Consider the following 20,752-nt stretch of genomic DNA (forward strand, 5'->3'; position numbering starts at 1 on the left):
GCATTTCAGTAAGGATGATATTTTATACAGAGTAAGCCCTCAAGTGTCTGGGTTTTTTCTAACCTTTTATTGAAACAAAATTTGCCCCTAAAAATTGACTTAACCATTTTTAAAGAGCACAATTCAATGGTTTTTAGTACATTCACAATGTGCAGTTGTCATCACTAACTCCAGGATATTTTCATCTCCCCAGCAAGAAACCCCTTACCTGTTCATTTTAGTCCCTTGTGTAGTTTCTTTATATTTTTAGTTGCTCAAGGAGAAATTTGTCCTGGTATAAGCACTGCAGCCAAGGGTCCCAAGTGCCAGCCTGTCACAGCAGCATGTGTCAGTACCTCCTTTTTAATGGCTAATATTCCATTGTTTGAATAAGACCACCTTTTGCCCGATTGGCCAAAAAGTTCCTTCAGGCGTCTTCCTCAGCTCATATGGAAAATTCTGAGCGACCTTTTGGCCAACCCAATGCTTCTCAGGTTCTATCATTGCAAAGCATGGCACCGTGTATTTCGGGGACCAAGCATACCCAAAACACTACCTCTATTCGTCCAGGATTCACTAGAGGTCTATCTGGAGGAGGGAGGGCGTGTTCTAAACACGTGGAGACCTGCTGAAGTCCCTACAGCTTAGGGGGAAACCAGGGATTTATTAATTACTCCAGATTGAGGGGCCACCGGGCCAATCTAAGAAGTCCAATGGGGTTTTGTTTGTTTGTTTGCAGAGCCAGAGGCTCTGCATCATTTGCTCCCGGCCCCTCCCAGGACCCTTGCAAGGAGCCAGGCTGCCTCTCCCAGACTCCAGGCCTGGCGAGTCCTCTCCCCGCGGGCCTCCTGCCACGTGGCGGCGCCCAGCCAATCAGCGCGGGGCGTCCGTAGTCTTGGCAACCGTTGCTTCCAAGCTTCGCAGGTCTCGCGTCTCTTGCAAACTTGGATATTACTGCTTTTCAGAGACCCAATACTCCGGCGCAAGCAAACACACACACACACACACATTCACACGCGCTCTTCAGCGCCGGCTCCCAGCGCCGGGACCATGGACGACTCTAACGAAGAGTACGAGGGTGCGTTCCAGTCGCTGTTCCGTAAGCTCACCCTAAGCTCCCGGGAATCGACGCCACCTCCAGGAAGCCCTCGACCCCCCGAGTGGACGGGTGCAAGCGGGGTGAGGGCTAGGACAGGGACAGGTATCCCATTGTGCCGTCCCCTCTCTGGATGCCAGGTTGCCAGGGAGTCGGAGGCAGGTCATGCGTGTTTCTCAGATTTCCGGGCCAGGGCTGGAGGAGCCAGCCGAGTCGCCTTGGTTTGGAACCAGAGGCCCAATCCATGTGCCCGGGAAAGGTGTCCAGGCCCTCTGGACTGTCTCTACTTCCTCACCAGACTTGAGTACATTCAGTACTGGAGAAGCGGCATGGAAAAGAACACCAGTCTTCAAACTTTGCTCGATAGCCTGCTGTCCTTGATCAGCACCACAGCTTCAGAGGTGAATGACAGATACGTGGATAATCCCAGAAATACTGGGTCCAAGGGAGACACCCAGGAGTGTGAGATCTGCTAAGCGCAGAGGAGGCGGGGGAGATGGGGAATGCTTCCATGGTCCTGGAAGAGATCCTTACATGGAGTCCTCCAAGCCAGAGGGAGAAGGAAAGGCCTTCCAGACCAGGGGAAGAGCATGCACAGAGGCCCAGAGACATGGTATCTTCAGAAAACTGCTCAGAGTTTAAGTGCTGCTGGAGATGAGTGGTGAGAGGGGTCATAAGGGATAAGAGCCCGAGAGATCTTGGGAGCCAGGAGATGGAGAAGCTGCTGAGAATAATGGGATCAGATTGGGAGCATCAGCAAATGCAGAAATGAATTGGCAGACTCGGAATGTTGGGAGTGGGGAGTTGTCCCAAATGCCCCAGTCAAAGAACCCGGGAGGCTAGGGAAAGGCGCCAGGTGAGAGGGGACTTCAGGGACTTGGGCGCTGATAGATAGAGAACTTGGGAAGAATAATCAAGCATGACACTCAGGTTGGTAGCCAGGTTGACCTGGCAGATGGAGGTGCTTTCTCCAGAGATAAGGAACCTCCCAGAAGAGTAGACAGGGACGTGGAGATAAGTTCAGTCTTGGTTGAGTTTGAGATCTTTGTCAGCCATACAAGTTGAGGTGCTTTGGGAGCAACTGTAAGTAGAATACTAAACCTCTTGAGTCATATCCCACTCTGCGACCCTATGGACTGAAAGCCACCAGGTTCCTCTGTCCATGGGATCCTCCAGGCAAGAACACTGCAGTAGGTTGCCATTTCCTTCTCACTGTATGTAGAGTCAGAGCTAATTCCAAGTCATAAATATTGGTATGGGAGTCCTCTGCATATGGAGGGGCACAGAAATGAGTGGAGGAGGCTGTTAGAAAAAAAAAAAAAAGAGCACCCAAGTGTAAACCTGGAAGCCATCGACTTTTTAGTAGTGGATAGGAAGCAGAAGCCTGGGAATAAGTAGTCAGAGAAGTAGGATGGAATTCAGGGAGACATTTGTAAAAAGCACTGGGTAGTTCTCAATAAATGCAGGTTGGATAAATGACTACATTCTCAGTCGAACCTAGCAACTTGTCGTCAAAGAAATAATACATGGGTTGTTGAGAAGTGTTTAGTTCTGTCCACATTAATGTATACATAGTCTAATTATTTTCTGACTATGAAAGGAACACATGTGCATTGTAAAGAGACTTAACAACCATACTGACTGTTCACTTTGTGCCAGGCTGGGTACCGGGGATACACAGGAAGTAAGACACAGTTCTTACCGTTGGGAGACTCACAGGCTGTTGGGGAAAAGTATCGGCATCAAGAAAAATATGGTAAATGCTATGAGGGGGCTAAGCTTGGGGGCTCTGGGACCCAGAGGGGCAGGAGGGAGGGGTTGGGATGCTTCTGGGGACAGGTGATGCCTGAGCTGAGCCTCTGAGGCCAAGTAGGGAGTGACCAAGTGAGCAGGGGAGAGGGAAGTGCGTTCCAAAGACAGAAAGGGGGGCAGGGGCAGAAAGGGATACCCTGGAACCACAGTCAGGTTAGCTTGGGAACCAATCCAAGGTGAGGAAGCAGGGATGAGGAGGCGGCACTGGAGAGATTAGCGGGGTTGGCAGGGGCAGGTGCGACAGGTGGGGCCACGTTAAGGATTCAACTTTATCCTGGAGGCAGCTGGGAGTAACAGAAAGGTTTTAAGCAGGAGAGTTTTCGTTGTGGCAGGAAAATGATGTAGCAGGTGACAAGACTTTTTTTAAAGATTTTTTTTATAATAATGCTATGTTCCTTCTGAATTTTAGAACATTCCCACACCTGTTATTCATTTGCTTTTCATAACAGTTTTGGAAGGTTGCTAGAGCAGAGTTTCTATCATTTTAGTAAAAGAATTGAGACTCAGTGGGATTAGGTCACAGCCTGGGGTAATAGCAAGAAATGGCTAAGAGCTGAGCTCTGGGGCCAGGCAAGCCAAAGTTCATGTCCCACCTCTGCTACTAATCAACTGTGTGTCCTCTGGCCTCTCTGAGCTCAGTGTCTTAATCTGTAAAATGGGTATAATCATGGTGACAACCTCTTAGGTCCATCCACTTGTAATTCACTCACTTACCAAAATGAAGAAGAACTAAAGAGCCTTCTGATGAAGGTGAAAGAGGAGAGTGAAAAGGCTGGCTTAAAACTCAAAATTCAAAAAACTGAGATCATGGCATCTTGTCCCATCACTTCATGGCAAACAGATGGGGAAACGATGGAAACAGGTGACAGACTTTATTCTTGGAGGCTCCAAAATCACTGCAGATGGTGAGTCCAGCCATGAAATTAAAAGATGCTTGCTCCTTGGAAGAAAAGTTATGACTAACCTAGACAGCATATTAAAAAGCAGAGACGTTATTTGCCAACAAAGGTCCATCTAGTCAAACTATGGTTTTTCCAGTAGTCATGTATGGATGTGAGAGGTAGACCATAAAGAAGGCTTGCTGCTGCTAAGTCGCTTCAGTCGTGTCCGACTCTGTACGACCCCATAGACGGCAGCCCACCAGGCTCCCCCATCCCTGGGATTCTCCAGGCAAGAACACTGGAGTGGGTTGCCATTTCCTTCTCCAACATAAAGAAGGCTTAGCACTGAAGAATTTGTGCTTTTGACCTGTGGCGTTGGAGAAGACTCTTGAGAATCCCTTGGATTGCAGGGAGATCAAACCAGTCTGTCCTAAAGGAAATGAACCCCAAATATCCATTGGAGGGACTGATGCTGAGGCTGACGCTCCAATAATTTGGCCACCTGATGCGAAGAGCTGACTCATTGGAAAAGAGCCTGATACTGGGAAAGATTGAAGGCAAGAGGAGAAGGGGACGACAGAGGATGAGATGGTTGGATAGCAACACCGACTCAATGGACATGAGTTTGAGCAAGCTCCGGGAGATGGTGAAGGACAGGGAGGCCTGGGGTGCTGCAGTCCATGGGGTCACAAAGAGTTGGACATGCCTGAGTGACTGAGCAACAACAACCAAATATCTACTGACCTCCCGGAGTATGTTGGCACTGTGGAGGCGCTGGGACTCCAGCAGGGAACAAGAGAGATGAGATCCTGGTTCACAGTGTACTGGAAAAGATAAACATCAACCAAGGGCTTCCCTAGTGGCTCAGCAGTAAATAATTTGCCTGCTATTGTAGGGGACTTGAGTTCGATCCCTGGATCAGGAAGACCACATGGAGGAGCAAATGGCAACCCGCCTCCAGTATTTTTGCCTGGGAAATCCCATGGACAGAGGAGCCTGGCAGGCAACAGTCCATGGAGGGCAGGGGGGTCACAAAGAGTTGGACATGACTGAGCGTGCTTGAGCATTATGAATAAACTGGATTCTAAGCATCTCTACCACACAGTAAGACAGGTACCATCATTATCCCCATTTTACAGATGAAGAGATTGAGACCCAGAAAGAATAAGAGATCATGCTGCCCATAAGCAGCTGAGCTAGGACTCAGGCCAGAGCACTCTGGCTGCAAAGTCTCTGCTCTTTCCAGCAGTAGGCTGCCTCAGATGTTCAGACCATCAGAATGGCATTTTAAAAAGATCATTCTGATTGCCAACGAGTAAGGTGCAGCCAGAGTCGGGTGGAGTAAAATTACAACCTAAGATGGGTTCCATGAGAAAGCACAGAAATCCCTCTGCCGCAGGGAGTGCCCAGTCACGTTCAGTCCAGTTCAGTTCAGTCGCTCAGGCATGTCCGACTCTCCGCGACCCCACGAATCACAGCACGCCAGCCTCCCTGTCCATCACCAATTCCTTGAGTTCACTCAAACTCATGTCCATCGAGTCATGTTAGATGTAAATATTTTCACCATCATCACAAGGCAACAGTGAAGTCAGGCCTGGAAGCCAGGCGCCCTGACACGCAGCCCAGTGCTGAAGCGCCTCTCCTTCCTGACTCCTCTGGTCCTCATCCTGACAGGAACTCACCTTCTAACCCTCTTCCCCCAAGGGTTCTGCCACTCTAAGTCCTTGCTTGACGATGAAAATGCCAGCAAGGAGCCGGTGTTCAGCCCTGAAGCGGTCATCGCCCACTGCTTCAAGCAGTTCAAGCAGGAAGACTTCCACCTGCCCAGGAGCCGCCGGCGGGTCATCATCCTGCCGCAGAAGGCGGCTCCGAGGCCCGTCTGTCCCGCGCCCCAACCCCAGACTCCCCCGGAGCCCACCCCCAGCCCCAAAGCCCCGGAAGTCAGGGCCATCCAAGAACAGCCAGAGGACCCGCGTGCATGGCTCAGACAGAGGCTGAAGATGCGGAAGGGCCTGGAATCATTCGGCGATGTCGAGAGGTGGCTGCAGAACAAGGCCAGCCTCACGCTGTCCGAGGCCAAGGTCCTATGTGATATCCACAAGGAGCAGCCCGTGGCTCGGCTGCCGAGCCAGCTGGCCATGAGCAGGGACACCGCGGTGAGCAGCCCCGTTTGCCAGGCACAGACACTCTGGGTGTTAGGGGCTTGCTGTCACTCATTCCCTCAGATTAGGAAGGGTGGGGATCTTTCACCCTAACCCCCACTATCCCCACTCCCAGTCCAGGGGAGTCCTGGGACAAAAGTCCTGAAAAGGTGGTGTACTTGTGATCTCTTGTTGGGCTTCCCTGTTGGCTCAGACAGTAAAGAATCCGCCTGCAGTGCAGGAGACCCAGGTTCCATCCCTGAGTCAGGAAGATTCCCTGGAGAAGGGAAGGGCACCCCACTCCCGTATTCTTGCCTGGAGAATCCCATGGTCAGAGGAGCCTGACGGGTTACAATCTGTGGGGTCGCAAAGAGTCAGATGCGACTGGACACACACACGCACACATGTACACACAACCCCCGCCACGTGTTCACAGGGCTATTGTGAAGATCACAGTTGTGAGACTGGAAGAAAATCTTATAAATCTTTTCTTTTCTAAGCAAATCTTTTACAACATTTGTATATGAATTTGTGTATATCAGGCATATTGTTCCCTCTATAAATATGAAGACAGATCAGTGAGGCCATACATTGTCCAAGCCCACAGAGATGGTAACTGGCTGTCAGCAGCCAGAGCCCTCATCTTCCAAATGCATCCAACACAGAAGACACTTGAAAATTCTCCCAGTTCAGGTAAAGCTGGCATAAGAGGTCAGATAACTTGGGTTTAAACCCAGATCTGCTACTTCCTAGCCACATGATCTGGGCCTCAGTTTCCTCAACTGTTAAATGGGGAGAACCATTGTGCCTGCTTCCCATGGTTGCTGCAACATCCAAATGGATTAATATATAGAGGGTGCCTGAGACATGCTGAGCATATAGTGAGCCCTCATTCAATGTTCGTCATTTTTATTATTATTGCAGAATTACTGGTTTCATTTGGGTTAGATCCTGAACTCCAGTCAGTCCTTGGTGTAATCATAGTCAAAACCCAACTTTCATGGTTCTCACACACCCTTTCCTGCCAGCAGCACAGCCTCTAGGTATAAGCACAGGACTTGGGTTAGAAATCCACTGCTTACTTGCTGTGTGACCCTGGGCAAGTCACTTCACCTCTCTGAGCCTGTTTCGTCATTTGTAAAAAGGGAAGCTAATACCTAATATTGAATTCATGACATTCTTCTTTTCCATTCAGCAAACCATTACTGCCTGCTTGCACAGGGCTGGGGCCTTTGTTGAGTACAAGCGTAGGAGGTGGGGAATGTAGCTGAGTAAGATGTGGGCTTGCTCCCAGGATGTTCACGTGTTAGTGGGGGAGGCAGACACAAGAGATGAATGACTCTGCAGTTGACTCCAGGTCACTAATAGACTCCAGGCCGCTGAGGAGCTATAAGCTAGGGAACAGAAAGGCCTTTTGTAAACTGTCAAGCGCTCCACCACACTAAAGGAACAGTATTCCTAAGTAGTTTACCCTGCTATCTGTTGGGGGGTACCCCACGGATACCAACATCTGAAGTTGCTCGAGACCCTCATATAAAAGGGCAGAGTATTTGCATATAACCCACAAGCATCCTCCCTTACATTTGAATCATCTCTAGATGACTTAGAATACCTAATGTAATGTAAAGGTCATGTGAATTCATATCATGTTAAGTATGACATAAATAGTTGACAGCCATGACAAATTCAAGCTTTACTTTTTGGGACTTTGTGGAGTTTTTAAATCAGTGGATGTGGAGTCCATGGACATGGAGGGCTGACTGTATTCCCGTTCACCTGGAAAGGGAGGAGCAGTAGGATTCTGACAGAGAAGGGAGAGGTGTTCCAGGCGGGAGGCCCCGGGGGGCCAGAGGCTGGAAGTCAGGGGGAGCAGAGGCCCCAGGCGGCTTCAGGCAGGGGCTCATATTTTGATGCACTGAGAGCCCAGTGGGATTATAATAGTGACTGTTCTGACAGGAGAGATGGGGATAAGAATGAAGTTCTAGTTCTCATTTTGTCCAAACCTCTTGTGCCCAATGAGAACCTGGAGGCTCAGAGAAGCCAAGCGTCCCGGGCCTCCTGCAGCAGGACAAGCCTTCTGGAAGCCCACACCCTTTCCCCTCCACCCTACTGTCTGGGTGGCATGACTTGGCCTCTCTCTTTCCCATTTCTAATTCTGGGGATCCAGCTCTGTGGTGTCTCCTGAACGCTCCCCTCTGCCCGCCTCTCTGGCCTCTTTCAGAAGAAAAGCCAGCGACCCTCCCGCCGGCAGGTGCCCCAGCTCCGACTGCCCAAACCCCCTGCCCTGTCGACCTTGTACTCCTACCTGCACTGCCGCAAGATCAAGATCCTGGAGCTGTTTCATACGGTGGACCGGGGCGGGCACCAGATCTCCAGGGAGGAGTTCATCATGGCTCTCAAGGCGGTAAGCGCCTCCCCGGCCTCCCCTAGCTAGAGGTGGGGTGGGAGTGCCCATGTACCTCCACAGCCCCGCTGCGCTACCCCCAGGTCCTGCTCTGACTATCCCCCGTACTACTTGTAAAGCCGGATTGGAATATGTGGCTTAACCTGAGGCCCCCATCAGACCCCTAAGGCCACCTCACCCCAGTCTGACCTTGAAAGGCCCTACCTGAGGGGGAAGTCTGTAGAGCCAGCCTTGTAACCAGCCTGCTGCTTAGGGAATCACTGTCTTGCCAGTGAGACCCCAGAACTGAGCAGAGAGAGCTGGATCTTCAGTCCTGCCTTTAGAACCTTCTAGAACTTCTGGAACCATCAGTAGCATGTGACTCACATAGGGGTATTGTTAAAACGCAGCTTCTGTCCCAGTACCTCTGTGTGGGGGTCCCAAGATACTGCCTTCCCACGCAGCTTATGGGATCTTAGTTCCCCGACCAGGGATCAAACCTGAGCCCCCAGCAGTGGAAGCAGGGAGTCCTAACCACTGGACCACCAGGGTAGCCCCCTCAGGATGCTGCATGCTAACAAGGTCCCAGCGATGCCCATGATGCGGGTCCTCAGACCACACCTTGACGGGTTATTCAAAAATTCAATTTAACTATAAATAAAACTAGAACTCCAGCTCCCCAGGCACAGCAGCCACAGTTGGAGTGCTTAGCAGTTGCTCTGCTGCTGGACCCCTAAGACCCAGCACCTTCCCATCATCACAGAAAGTCCTGTTGGTCTAGCAGAGATCTGCTAACTATGCTCCAGGAGTCGAATCCAACTGGTCTCCTGTTTTTTTTGTCAATAAAGTTTTATTGGAACACAGCCACACACATTTGCCTATGCGTCATCATGGCTGCCCTCATGCCAGGAGGACAGAGTTGAATAGTGGTGACAGAGACCCACATGGCTCCCAGAGCCTAAAATAATTATCATCTGGCCCTTTCTAGAAAAAGTTTGCTGACTCCTGGTCTGGGCGACTTAAACTTTTATATATTTTGAATACATGATACCTTTAAAAAAAAAACTTTAGGAAAGAAGGGGAATGCTACACTTTTTTCAGTCTTAAATCACGAGCAGTTTTACACTTTCATTTTATGCCATGTAGTTATCGAAACAACATTTCAAAGCATTTAAAACAAAAAATAAAGGGTCCTTAATCAATGTCACCAAAAAGATCAAACACTAAATCCTTTAGCACCAGGTAAGTTCTGTTCGGCTTTAAGTAAAGCTCAGTGAATAACATGTACAGTGTAAAGAAACTGGCAAAGTTACATTTCCTTTCACACTGTTTTTCTTGAATATTCAGTATTGCTGGCAAGTATTGTATTTCTCCTGGAGAAGGAAATGGCAACCCACTCCAGTGTTCTTGCCTGGAGAATCCCAGGGACGGGGGAGCCTGGTGGGCTTCTGTCTGTGGGGTCACACAGAGTCGGACACGACTGAAGTGACTCAGCAGCAGCATTGTATTTCTCCAAAGTTGCCTGCCACCCTTAAAAGAGTCCCAGGCATCAGATTTCCGGCTCTATTTTACTTAAGGGAGGCCTCTGTGTCCCTCATGGACAAGGATGACAGATGTGAGATCCTCCTTCCAGTCCGGCACAGAAAACCTGAGATTGGAATGGAGTGGGCAGGGAGGCCAGAGAGAGAAGTAACAGCCTCTGCAAAGATGGGGACACGTCTGGACCGGGCTTTGGAAGGAGGGATGGGAGCTGTTCAGGCAGAAAGTGGGAAACACCTGAGTCAAGGCAGAGGGTGAGAAATGTGCAGGGCCCCGGGGAGAGCCTCTGAACTCCTTCGCAGGGACCTTGGGTGTGAGAGCTGGGAGGGGCTGAGGATGAAACTAGCCAGGGAGGCGGGGCCAAGCTGGCAAGGCCTTGGCCATCCTAGCAGGATGTTTGGAGCCAGGCTGCCCACCTGGGGGCTTCTCTTGTCTCCTCAGATTGGAGTCCCTCTGAAAAACCAGGAGGTGGAGGATATTGTGATCTACCTCAGCTCTCTGGGGAAGCACAACAGCATCACGATGGATAACCTGGCCAGCACCTACAAGCAGTGGTCTTTGGCTCAGCAGCAAACCACCCTGACCGCTGCAAAAGAGGGTCCGTACCTGCCTCCGCCCCTCCCCGTGCAGGGAGGGAGCTAATGCTCAGAGAGGCTGGCCGCCTGGCCACAGTCTCAAATCTAGAAAGCGGCAGGGCCAGGATCTCATTTCTGCCTGGGGCCGTAGAGGCCTGGAAAAGGAGGATGCTGGAGGATGGGAACGGCAACAGGAAGGCCGGGGCAGGGTGCGGGAGAGGGAAGAGAAGGCCACAGAGGAGCCGGAAGAAGGAATACCTTCAAGGCGCCCGCTTGGTGTCACCGGTTCACCGCCTGACGGGCCCCGTGGCCGGGCACCCTCCCATCTCCTCCTCCCTCTGCCTCTTCCTTCCGCCCCTAGGTTACAGATCGTCCAAGGGCAGATGGGCACAGAGTCCGTCCTCGAAGCAGAAGGCGACTGTACCCCCAGAGGCTCCCAGGATGGACCTGCTGACAGCGCCCACGGTCGACACGGAGATGGAGGCGCGGCCCATGACGCTGGAGGAGATGGAAGACGCGGGCAAGCACTACCGAGACAGGAAGCGGCGGGAAAAGGTGCGCCGCCGACGGAGGGGCGGGCTCGGGGCCCCCACGTGCCCACCTTCTGGCCGGGAGCTCGGGGGCCCGGCTTCCTTACCGCCTTGCTCCTTCTTCTGTGTGTGTGAACAACACCTGCCTCCCAGGGTTTCTGGTAAGATGAGTTGATATGTTTCTGAAAGTACCGAATTCCCTTCCTCCAACTGTTGAGTCGTGACTGAGTCCTGAGACCCGGACTGCGCGTTCATCGCAGCGGGAGTCCGAGAACCTGGCCTGGGGCCTGGCACTGAGCTGGCGCTCCAGGAACACATGTCGAGTGAAGGAAGGGAGAACCGATTGTATAAATTAATTCACCCGATAAATATTTATTGAGGCACTGTTCTAGGTGCTCCCCTGGTGGCTCAGATGCTAAGGAATCTGCCTGCAGTGCAGGAGACCCAGGTTCAATCCCTGAGTCGGGAAGATCCCCTGGAGAATGGAAATGGCAACCCACTCCCGAATTCTTGCCTGGAGAATCCCATGGACAGAGGAGCCTGGTGGGCTACAGTCCATGGGGTTGCAGAACAAAGAGCTGGACATGACTGAGTGACTTAGCACACACGCAAGGAGCCTTCTGTGTGTGTATACAGTCCTGTGTGCGCTTCTGTGTAAGGAGCTGTGCACACAGAACCTTGTGCCCGGACCAATTCGCATGTTATTCAGGGGTCACCTTGACCACGGGTGATTTTTCCTTCCGAGTGGCTGACATCAACACCTGCACTCACCGGCCGGGGGTAGGCGGCTGAGGCTCCGAGGAGGAGTGAGTGCCCACCTCCGCTCTCCCCGCAGCTGGCCCTCCCCTCGATCGAGTACACGGAGCAGTGCCGCCTGGTGCGCAGCGGGAACAAGCGCTTTGACGAGCACTGCCTGCCGACCACCGTCCACGGGGAGATGGAGGACATCCTCAACAGGTCCCGCGTGGACACCTTCCTGGTCTACCTGCAGTGCTGGAAGGTCTGCGAGGCCCACGGCCTCCCGCTGACCGAGGACATCCTCATGAGAGGTACGGGCCTCGGGGGGCCGCTGGGAAGGTGCCAAGGGGGGCCCCGAGCCGGGGGCCAGGGTGGCAGCCACCTGAGGCTTGCCCTTCCCCAGCCGACGAGCGCCCAGCCACACCGCGGAGACGCTGGGGAGAAGGGGCTTGGTTTTTATCTATTTGGGGCTGTGCTCCGGCTTCGCCGCCACGTGGGCTTTTCCTCTGGGTGCGGGGAGCGGCGGCTGCCCTCTGGTGGCGGCGCACGGGCCTCTCATGGCGGTGATTTCTCTCGTTGTGAAGCAGGGCGTCTCGGGCACAGGCTCAGAAGCTGAGGTGCACCGCAGCACGTGGGATCCTCCCAGACCGGAGATCAAACCCGCTGTCCCCTGCACTGGCAGGCAGACTCCTGTCCCGTGCGCCACCAGGGAGGTCCCCTGGTTCACTGTGAGACGGGATTTTACAGCCCTGCAGGGCCCACACTCTGCTCCATAGGCCCGGAGTCCAGGTTCCCTAGCCTAGGGAAGGGAGCACTGGGACTGGAGTTCCAGGTGAGGGAGCCAGAGGTGGGCCAGGAGGAACGCTCCCGAATGAGCACCGACCATCGTGTCGATGTAGGAAATACATCGGTGTTATAAGTGAGTGAATCTGTGCATGTGATGTTTCCTAAAAAAAGGAACTTAAAAGACCTCGAAAGGCAGTTGTTAAGATGAAATGAGTTTGAGTGAACTCCGGAAGTTGGTGATGGACAGGGAGGCCTGGCGTGCTGTGATTCATGGGGTCGCAAAGAGTCGGACACGACTGAGCGACTGAAATGAACTGAACTGAAGATGAAATAATGTAGTTATATCATGATTATTTGGTATTCATATTTACTGACAATAACAGCCATTTCCTTAAGCAGATAAAACTGTTGTAGGATCAGGGATAAGATGGTTGAAGAATGAGACTTGTGGACAATGCATTGTTTCCTTTAATATTGATGTCTAGTATTTTTTTTTACAAATATGCTTTTGTCTTTGGGAATTGTGATTGCGTGATAAAGGGAAACTATTTTGTTATTCCTAAGTATGAATTAGTTTGCTTATTAGAGTAGGCGATTTCGGACAGGAAGCCTGGCTGGGAGAAGTAACCGCGACGATAGGTGGAGTGTTCCAAACCCACTCGTCTCGGCCAGGCCTGTTTCTCCGTGCTTGGGCCACACGGAGGGAAGAATGCACTGGGAGACGGGTTCTGTGGAAGCCCTTCGCCCTCTGCTCAGGGAAAGAGCTGTGTTTTCGTGTATCCAAGCAGATCTGAACCCTCCACTCCTGGGTGGACTGTGTGCTCATGAGACGTGGGGCAGAGGAGCGGCCCCATCAGCCCCTGATGACCATGCAGTGATGCTGGCATCCCACATCTATGAAAAGGCCAATGTATTAACAGGCCGGTCGCTGCTGCACTGGAGGGCAGAGGTTTTCCTGTAGAAGCCTTGAAGGAAGGAGCTGTGGCCCTACTGGGCTGTGGTTTTCTGAGAAAGGGACACACAGAGAGTGCTGTGACTTCCCTGAGAACAAGAGTTAACAGTCACAGTTGGTTGTTTCCATTTTTTCCCTCTGGGAGGGGAAACAAACGCTCAGTGTAGAGGACCTTGGGTCTTATATTAGTTTGGTAGAACTGCTGTAACAAACCACCACAGACTGGGGGCTTACCCTGAAGAAAGGTATTTTCTCAGCATTCTGGAGGCTGGCAAGTCCAAGAGCGAGATGCTGGCAGGGTTCACTTGCTCTGAGATTGCGCTCCGTGGCCTCCAGATAGTCACCGTCTGTCTGTCTGTCTATTCACATGGTGGTTTCCATGCACACATGCGCCCCTGCGGTCTCTCTGTGTGTCCAGATTTCCTCTGCTAAGTACACCAGTCAGACTGGATGCCGGTCTTCCTTAGTGGCTTCATTTTAGCCGTATCACCTCCTGAAAGGCCTCATCTCCAAATACAAATTCTAGGGGTCAGGGCTTCAATATATGAACTTGGGGGGATACAAGTCAGGCCATTAACAGGTCTATACGGGGAGAAGTGGCCAAGGGCCTTCAGGAACACAAGCCAACCAGCCTAAACGGTCACTGTCTCCCACACAAGCTGCACGCCCCTTGCTTGGGCAGCTGCTTGCTGCCATCTGGGCCGGGAGGGCAGAGATATGGCAGGTGACCCCACAGCTCTCGACCCTGACTTTTCATGAAATCGTCCTTCCTCCCTCCTTCCTCGGGGAGCCTCATGCTCCCACATCACCTGGGCTTGGCGCGCGGTGGGGCTGCAGGTGTTCTAAAATGCAGGCAGGATTCCCAGGCACACTACTGCTCGTGCGGGCTAGGTCTTGACCCCCGGACACGCCAGCTGGTCTGTCCCCACCAGAGGATCGAGGCTTTACTGAGTCTCTCCACCACCGGCTTTTGCTGGCTCCCAGGCCCGCACACAGCTGAGCTTCACCTGTCTGCAGGATCCCTCACTCATGGGCACACAGGAGCATCTGTGGGTGGGCTTCCTTTTGCTTCTGACTGGTCCAAAGTGGGAAAGATGCTAGTCCATCTCTGGCCACTGTCCTGGCCACTGTCTGTTGGCTGTCCTTAAGACAGAGCCCAGAAGCACAAACCCCGGCACTTCCAGGTCTGTGCCTGAGACTAGAGCTTGGTGGGCTCAGACCCCAGGCCTCAGGCTCATGGGCCAGACTTCTAGAACATCGAGGCATTTCCCCTCCACACTGAATATAGCTTTATTGTTCTGTTCCCCCTAATTTTATAGATAAATCTTGCTCATTTACATTTTTGAAAAAAAAAAAAATCCCCCAGCCAGAGTTGACCACCAATAATATTTAGTGACTGTCCTTTCACAAATCTCTTTTTCTTATTTATTGGCTATTCATGTAGATTAGTTCTATAAGTCATGTTTAAAAAGCCCTATATGTATATACATTAAAAATTATAGTTTAAAAATCATGTAAAGCTTTTAAAAATGTTGATGTTGCCTATCTCCCCCTTCCTGTGCAATCCCTGCCCTCCACACAAATAACCAACATTAAAAACCTGGGACTTCCCTGGTGGTCCAGTGGCTAAGACTCCATGCTCCCACTGTGAGGGGCCTGAGTTAGACCCCTAGTCGGGGAGCTAGATCTCAGATGCTGCAACTAAAGATTGAAATCCCCTCACAACTAAGACCTGGTGCCACCAAATAAATAAATATCAATAATAATAATTCTGGGGCTTCCCTGGCAGTCCAGTTGTTAAGACACTGAGTTTCCAAAGCAAGGGGCATGGGTTCCATCCCTGGTCAGAGAACTAAGATCCCACAAGCCTCTCAGCCAAAACAGATAATGTAAATAAATAAATTTGTGTTGGCCAGATAAGGAGGGGGCAGTATAAGCAATAAACTGTAGTTAATTCACTAACTAAAACAAACAAACAAAAAAGCAACTTAAAAAATTAATAACCTGGAGAGTGAACCTCCATCACTGTATCCAGAACACGAGATGCCGGGGCGAGCACTGCTCAGTGGCTGCAGGACTACTTCTTCTGCACGAGAAAACTCACCATCCACCGAGTCTAAATTAATCCAGTGACGTCCTGGGTGAGGCCTCCCTCCCTCCTTCAAGGACTCCTGACCAGGTCGCCCCTACAGAGCAGGGTGTGGGGCCACACTCCCTCGGGGCCAACGCCGCCCTGGTTCTGAACAGGCGCCCTCATCTCTGGTCCTCTGAGTGGTAGCCTGCCAGCTCCGCTTCCCGACAGCGTGCTGCCAGGATGCACTCACCACCATCGGGGGTTGCTGGGGAAGGGCTTGGGGACCCGCTGCACTATTTTTTGTGACTTGCTGTGAACCTACCACCATTTAAAAATAAAAAGTAAAGGGACTTCCCTGGAAGCTTAATGGTTAAGACTCCAAGCTTCCTGTGCAGGGAACTGTGGGTTCGATCTCTGGTTGGGGAACTAAGATCCCACATGCCACTGGAGACCAAAAAAAAAAGTATATAACAAAAATGTTTTCAAACAAGAATGTGAATTTGTTTTTAAAAATAGCCCCCCCTTGGCCCCAAAGGCTGGGGTTAGGGAGGGGTCGCGGGCCGACAGGCCGTGTTTCTCCTCCTGCTCACAGCCCTGATGTACCCGGGGGACAAGATCATTTTCCAGAAGGACCAGATGCGCCCGATCCGGCAGCCGGGAGGCTACTACTCAGACTTCAAGCCCTTCAGTGCGAACCTGGCCCTGCTCCGGCCCCAGGGAGTTCCCGTGCCTGTGGCTCAGAAGCCTGACAAGCTGAGTGTCAGCCCCTACTCCCCTGCCCTGTGCTCCTGCCCACTGATGCCCCATGGCTGGTGGGGGGCAGTTACAGGGGGCCACGGGGCGGTGTCTGTGCCCTTACCTGGCATGCCCAGCTCACCTGACCCCACGGGCTGGCCGTGCGTCCCCCCAACACGTGTCTCCCCAGCCCCCTTGCCTCACTCCCACGCAGCTGCCTTCCTGACTACATCCTACACGACCTTAAGGTCTCTGGAAAAGGTTAAAAAGAAGGACTTCTTAGAGAAACCGGAGAGGCTTCTTCACAAATCGTGGGCTGGGTGTAGGGCCCCTGCCAAGGACAGTGGTGGCAACCCCTCCTCTGCCTTCTCTAGCAAGAGATGGGCTTTCACACCCCGCCCGGAGAAAAGAACTGTGCCCTGGGGCCTCCCCCAACCCTCAGATCACCCCAAGTCCTCTCTAAGAGAATGCCCTCCTTTGTCAGGAGGTGACCGGTGAGCAGGCTACCAGCCAACTTCGGTGGGGACTGCAGAGTGGAGGGAGGGAGGGGAGAAGGGGCAGCTGACCAGATACCATGACAGGGGAGGGGCTGAGGACCTGCCCACACCATCCATCGCTGCCAGATGCCCGCTCTGGTGGTCTGGCCAGACAACCGGGGTGGGAAAGCAGTGGAGCAATCTGCTCCACTGACAGACCAGAGGTCAAATGGACAGGCAGTCTGACAGACCAGAGGTCAAATGGACAGTTACCTCGCTCACTGAACCTCAGCATGTTCATCTGTAAAATGGGCCTAATAGCTCCACCACACACACGGTAAGGACCCTTAGCACCTGAGCGCCTATCCCTTCAGGTCATTCTTAAGTGTAGGAGTGGGCTTTGCCTGCAGGTGGTGCTGGCCACAGTCCTGGCGGGGAAGAGATGAGGGTGAGCTGGGCAGCTGGTCACCTAGAGAGTTCTCTCTGATCCCCTGGTGATCCCCTGCGTGGCTGCCACCAATTCCTGAGCCATGAACCTCAAAAAACTGAGAAAGTGACTTCTGTCCTGCTCCGACAGGCCCCAGTTATAAAGGCTAGTAGTACCCCAGGGTGGGGGTGGACTGGTTTCATTGGCTACTTAGCGTGCCTTGTCAAAGATTCCGAGACCAGATGCAGGCTTGCTGGGAAAGAGTGCTGTGGCGATTAAGTGACGTCCACCAGGCCCCAGGTTTGGGGCATCAGCTTTTACCACCCTTATTGTCCTCAAGGCGGGATTCAGCTCTGGAGGGCAAATGGGAGTCGCAGCGCAAAAAGGATTCAGATGACTGAGCATGTCTCACTTGAGAGGTCTCCATGCTGGGGAACGAGAAACCCGAGGCCCCTACAAGGGGGCAGACTTGTCCCAAGTTGCCCAACCAGCCAGGCCAGGAACCCAGGGCTGCCATCCTGTCTGCTTCCCCAGAGGTCCAGAGGTCTAGACACTCCAGTCCACTGTGTGTTCCACTGGAGCATGGCGGACAGAGTCAGGGATCCGCCCAGGGAGGAGTTCTCTTTCCAGAGCTCTGGTCTTGACTGAGGTGGGTCCCCGTCACCCCGACCTACTTACTCCCTGAGGCCCCCCTGACCTGGATTTCCCGTCTCCTGACAAGATACCTCTCTCTCTCTCCTCCACCAGGAAAATGCCGAAGAAAATCAAGAAAATCAGTTTTAAGGAATTTGAGGAATTCACCAGGTCTGTAGTGATCATCGAACTCGGGGGGGCGGGCACAGGTGGGAGGAAGGGACCCGGGACTCAAGTATTGCGGGGTAACCAGCATCCGGGACTCAGTGCCCAGGAGCTGAGGGTCTGTAAAATGATCCTTAAGTGTGCCAGGGGCTTCCCTGATGGCTCAGCAGTAAAGAATCCACCTGCAGTGCAGGAGACTTTGATCCCTGGGTCGGGAAGATCTTCTGCAGAAGGGCATGGCAACCCACGCCAGTATTCTTGCCCAGAGAATCCCATGGACAGAGGAGCCTGGCAGGCTACAGTCCATGGGGTCGCAGAGAGTCAGACACGACTGAAGAGACAGCACGCGTGCACGCACAAGAGTGCCAGGCAGACCCTGCTCTCCACTCGTTCATCCACGTAAATCCTCTCCACAACCGTCTGAAGATACTCTCAGCGTTCCCATTTCACAGAAGAGGAAACTGCCGTACAGGAAGCTTGACGGCCTTGCTCCAAGTCACGGATCTATTAAGCGGTGGAGCAGAGATTCGGGCCCAGGTGTGCTGACTCCAGCGGCTGCCCTCTGAACGGCATGTGACGATGCCTCTGCAGAACAGGTGGTGTGCGTGTTGAGAGTCTGGATTTAGAGGCAGCCGACTGGCAGTCAAGCCCGCCCCCCGCCACTTGCCAGCTGTGTGGCCTTGGGGAAATGACGTCGCCCCTCTAGGCCTCCGGGTCTTCGCTGATGAGGCAGGCAGGACAACCGAGTACTGCAGTGCTTAGCACAGAGCTGCACCTCCGCTCTGCTCACAGTGGCAGGCTCAGCTGGGAAGGAGCCCCAGCTGCCCCCTGTCTCCATGACAACTGTCTCCGTCTTCTCCTTCCCCAGGAAGCTGAAGGAGAAGAAGCCCAGCAGTCCGCAGCTAACGCATCCCAACTTCTTCTGGCCGGGTCACCTCCTGGACAAGCTGCGGCTCTACCTGCCCACTGTGACCACAGACCGGAGCCTGGCCATCTTCAGCTGTGTCCAACAGCGGCCCCATGTCTACTCAGCCACCTACCACCCCAACCGCTGGTGGCCCATTAAGGATGTGAATTATGTGACCTACGCCTATTACGATGCCCACAAGATCTATCACATCAACTACAGTGGTCCAGGTGTCACCAGACCTAGCCATCCTGGGGCCAGGCACCAGTGCAGCTAGCAGCCCAGAGCCACAGACGCAGGGAGGGCGTCAAAGAGCCAGGCCAGAGAAGTCGTTTCAGTGGGAATGCCTGGGCCAGCTGTCTCCAGACAAAGCGTCCCATGTCTCAGAGGGTGGATGTGTCCAGGGAAAAGTGTGGTTTTTGAGTGTCTCCCACTCCTGACCTCTGTCCTGTTGAAATAAAACTGGGTTGGCGTTTTCCTCATTTCACCTGTGATTCAGCTGATGTAATTTCCAGATTCAGGAGCTGTGGCCAGAGGGGTATTGGAAAGCTGAGGTCCAGGGTCTGGGGAAACAGCAGGCACATTTCCTGAGGTGTTGATGGGGATGCCGGCATGACCTATTCAGCCTCTCCTCCCGGACCTCAGTGCCCACCAGGAAGCAGCAGGTAGTGTGGGTACCCCTGTGCCCTCCTCTTGAAATAAAATAAGCATGTCCCTCATCCCCCCCAGGACAGAGCCCTTTGGGTCACTACTTCCAAAACTCTTGGACCTTTCGCAACTGCAAGCATACTCTCTGGTTCATGAGCCCTTTCCCTGACTCACCGATCTGACCCTGTCAAGACCTTTTCCATCACGACACACACCCTGTGGGCTGCTATAAGCTCAGTGCCTCTGTGCTGGGCATCCCAGCTGACGCCTACGGCCACAGGACAAACAGGATTCCTGAGGTGTGGTGCCGCCAGCGATGTAATTTTGGACAAGACATTCCCTTCACAACTCCCATCTCATGTCTCCGGGTCTCCTCACACTCCCCCTCCACATTCAAAATCTCACCAAGGAGTTGTCAACACTCCCTGCCGTTCTCACCCATCATGCAGTCAACAACACAATCAATCCATCTCAGCTTCTGTCTCCACCTACCAAGATCACTGATGACAAACATCCGTATTGTGTTCAGGTCTTGGAATCAAAGACCGTTTTCTTTTCTCTTGAAATTTGATTTTCACATTAATGTTAAAAACAAAAGCTAAAATTAAACCAAGAACAATGAATAACCAGACCGTCTAGTCTAGCATAATGGTTAGAAGTGTGGGTTTGTGTGTGTGTGAAATCTCCAAACTTCACTCTATACATATGTAAAATGAGGAAACTGATAGAACTAGGAAACCCACGGAATGAGTGTTTTAACAGTCACTGCTGTGCAATGGCAAGCCACTCCAGTACTCTTGCCTAGAAAATCCCATGGATGGAGGAGCCTGGTAGGCTGCAGTCCGTGGGGTCGCTAAGGGTCGGACACGACTGAGCGACTTTACTACTTTCACACATTGGAGAAGGAAATGGCAACCCACTCCAGTGTTCTTGCCTGGAGAATCCCAGGGACGGGGGAGCCTGGTGGGCTTCCGTCTATGGGGTCACACAGAGTCGGACACGACTGAAGTGACTTAGCAGCAGCAGCAGCAGCTGTTTATAAACTCACGTGAGAGAATTACTAGGAAGCCTATGTTTTGCTCTCTTCTGGCCACAAGGAGGCGCACTTCGGAAGAAGAAACCCGGGCGGAAATAACCTAAAAATTGGATTATCCTCCGGAGAAACGGCTTCAATTCCTGGCGGAAGTGAATGCCGCCTCACCAGGTCTTAGAAGTTCCAAAAAGAATTTCAACTTTTTAATGCGGTCCCAACTGAAGGCATGAAAATTTTTAGTG

General features: G+C 52.4%; 1 protein-coding gene across 5 annotated transcripts; it reads left to right on the forward strand.

Annotated features, from left to right (window-relative positions):
- Positions 1–900: 900 nt before the first annotated feature.
- EFCAB12 (EF-hand calcium binding domain 12) lies at positions 901–19,328 on the forward strand. Of its 5 annotated transcripts, XM_088831582.1 has the most exons (10): positions 901–1,476; positions 2,735–2,831; positions 5,473–5,924; positions 8,131–8,313; positions 10,273–10,429; positions 10,768–10,961; positions 11,772–11,985; positions 16,079–16,238; positions 17,872–17,928; positions 18,791–19,328. In XM_088831582.1, the coding sequence occupies exons 1-10, from the start codon at positions 1,030–1,032 to the stop codon at positions 19,104–19,106; spliced, it is 2,277 nt and encodes a 758-aa protein (XP_088687708.1). In that variant the 5' UTR covers positions 901–1,029; the 3' UTR covers positions 19,107–19,328. The 5 variants fall into 5 exon arrangements, 4 of the variants coding, with proteins under 4 accessions (XP_088687708.1, XP_055269510.2, XP_055269511.2 ...); XR_016036133.1 differs by lacking the exons at positions 2,735–2,831; positions 17,872–17,928; positions 18,791–19,328 and adding an exon at positions 17,465–17,768 and having other exon boundaries at positions 901–1,078; positions 16,079–17,034; XM_055413535.2 differs by lacking the exons at positions 2,735–2,831; positions 17,872–17,928; positions 18,791–19,328 and having other exon boundaries at positions 901–1,078; positions 16,079–17,768.
- Positions 19,329–20,752: the final 1,424 nt, after the last annotated feature.

This window comes from Moschus berezovskii, chromosome 24 (genome assembly GCF_049115385.1).
Source record: "Moschus berezovskii isolate FMDL1 chromosome 24, NW_MosBer_1.0, whole genome shotgun sequence".
Lineage (NCBI taxonomy): Eukaryota > Metazoa > Chordata > Mammalia > Artiodactyla > Moschidae > Moschus > Moschus berezovskii.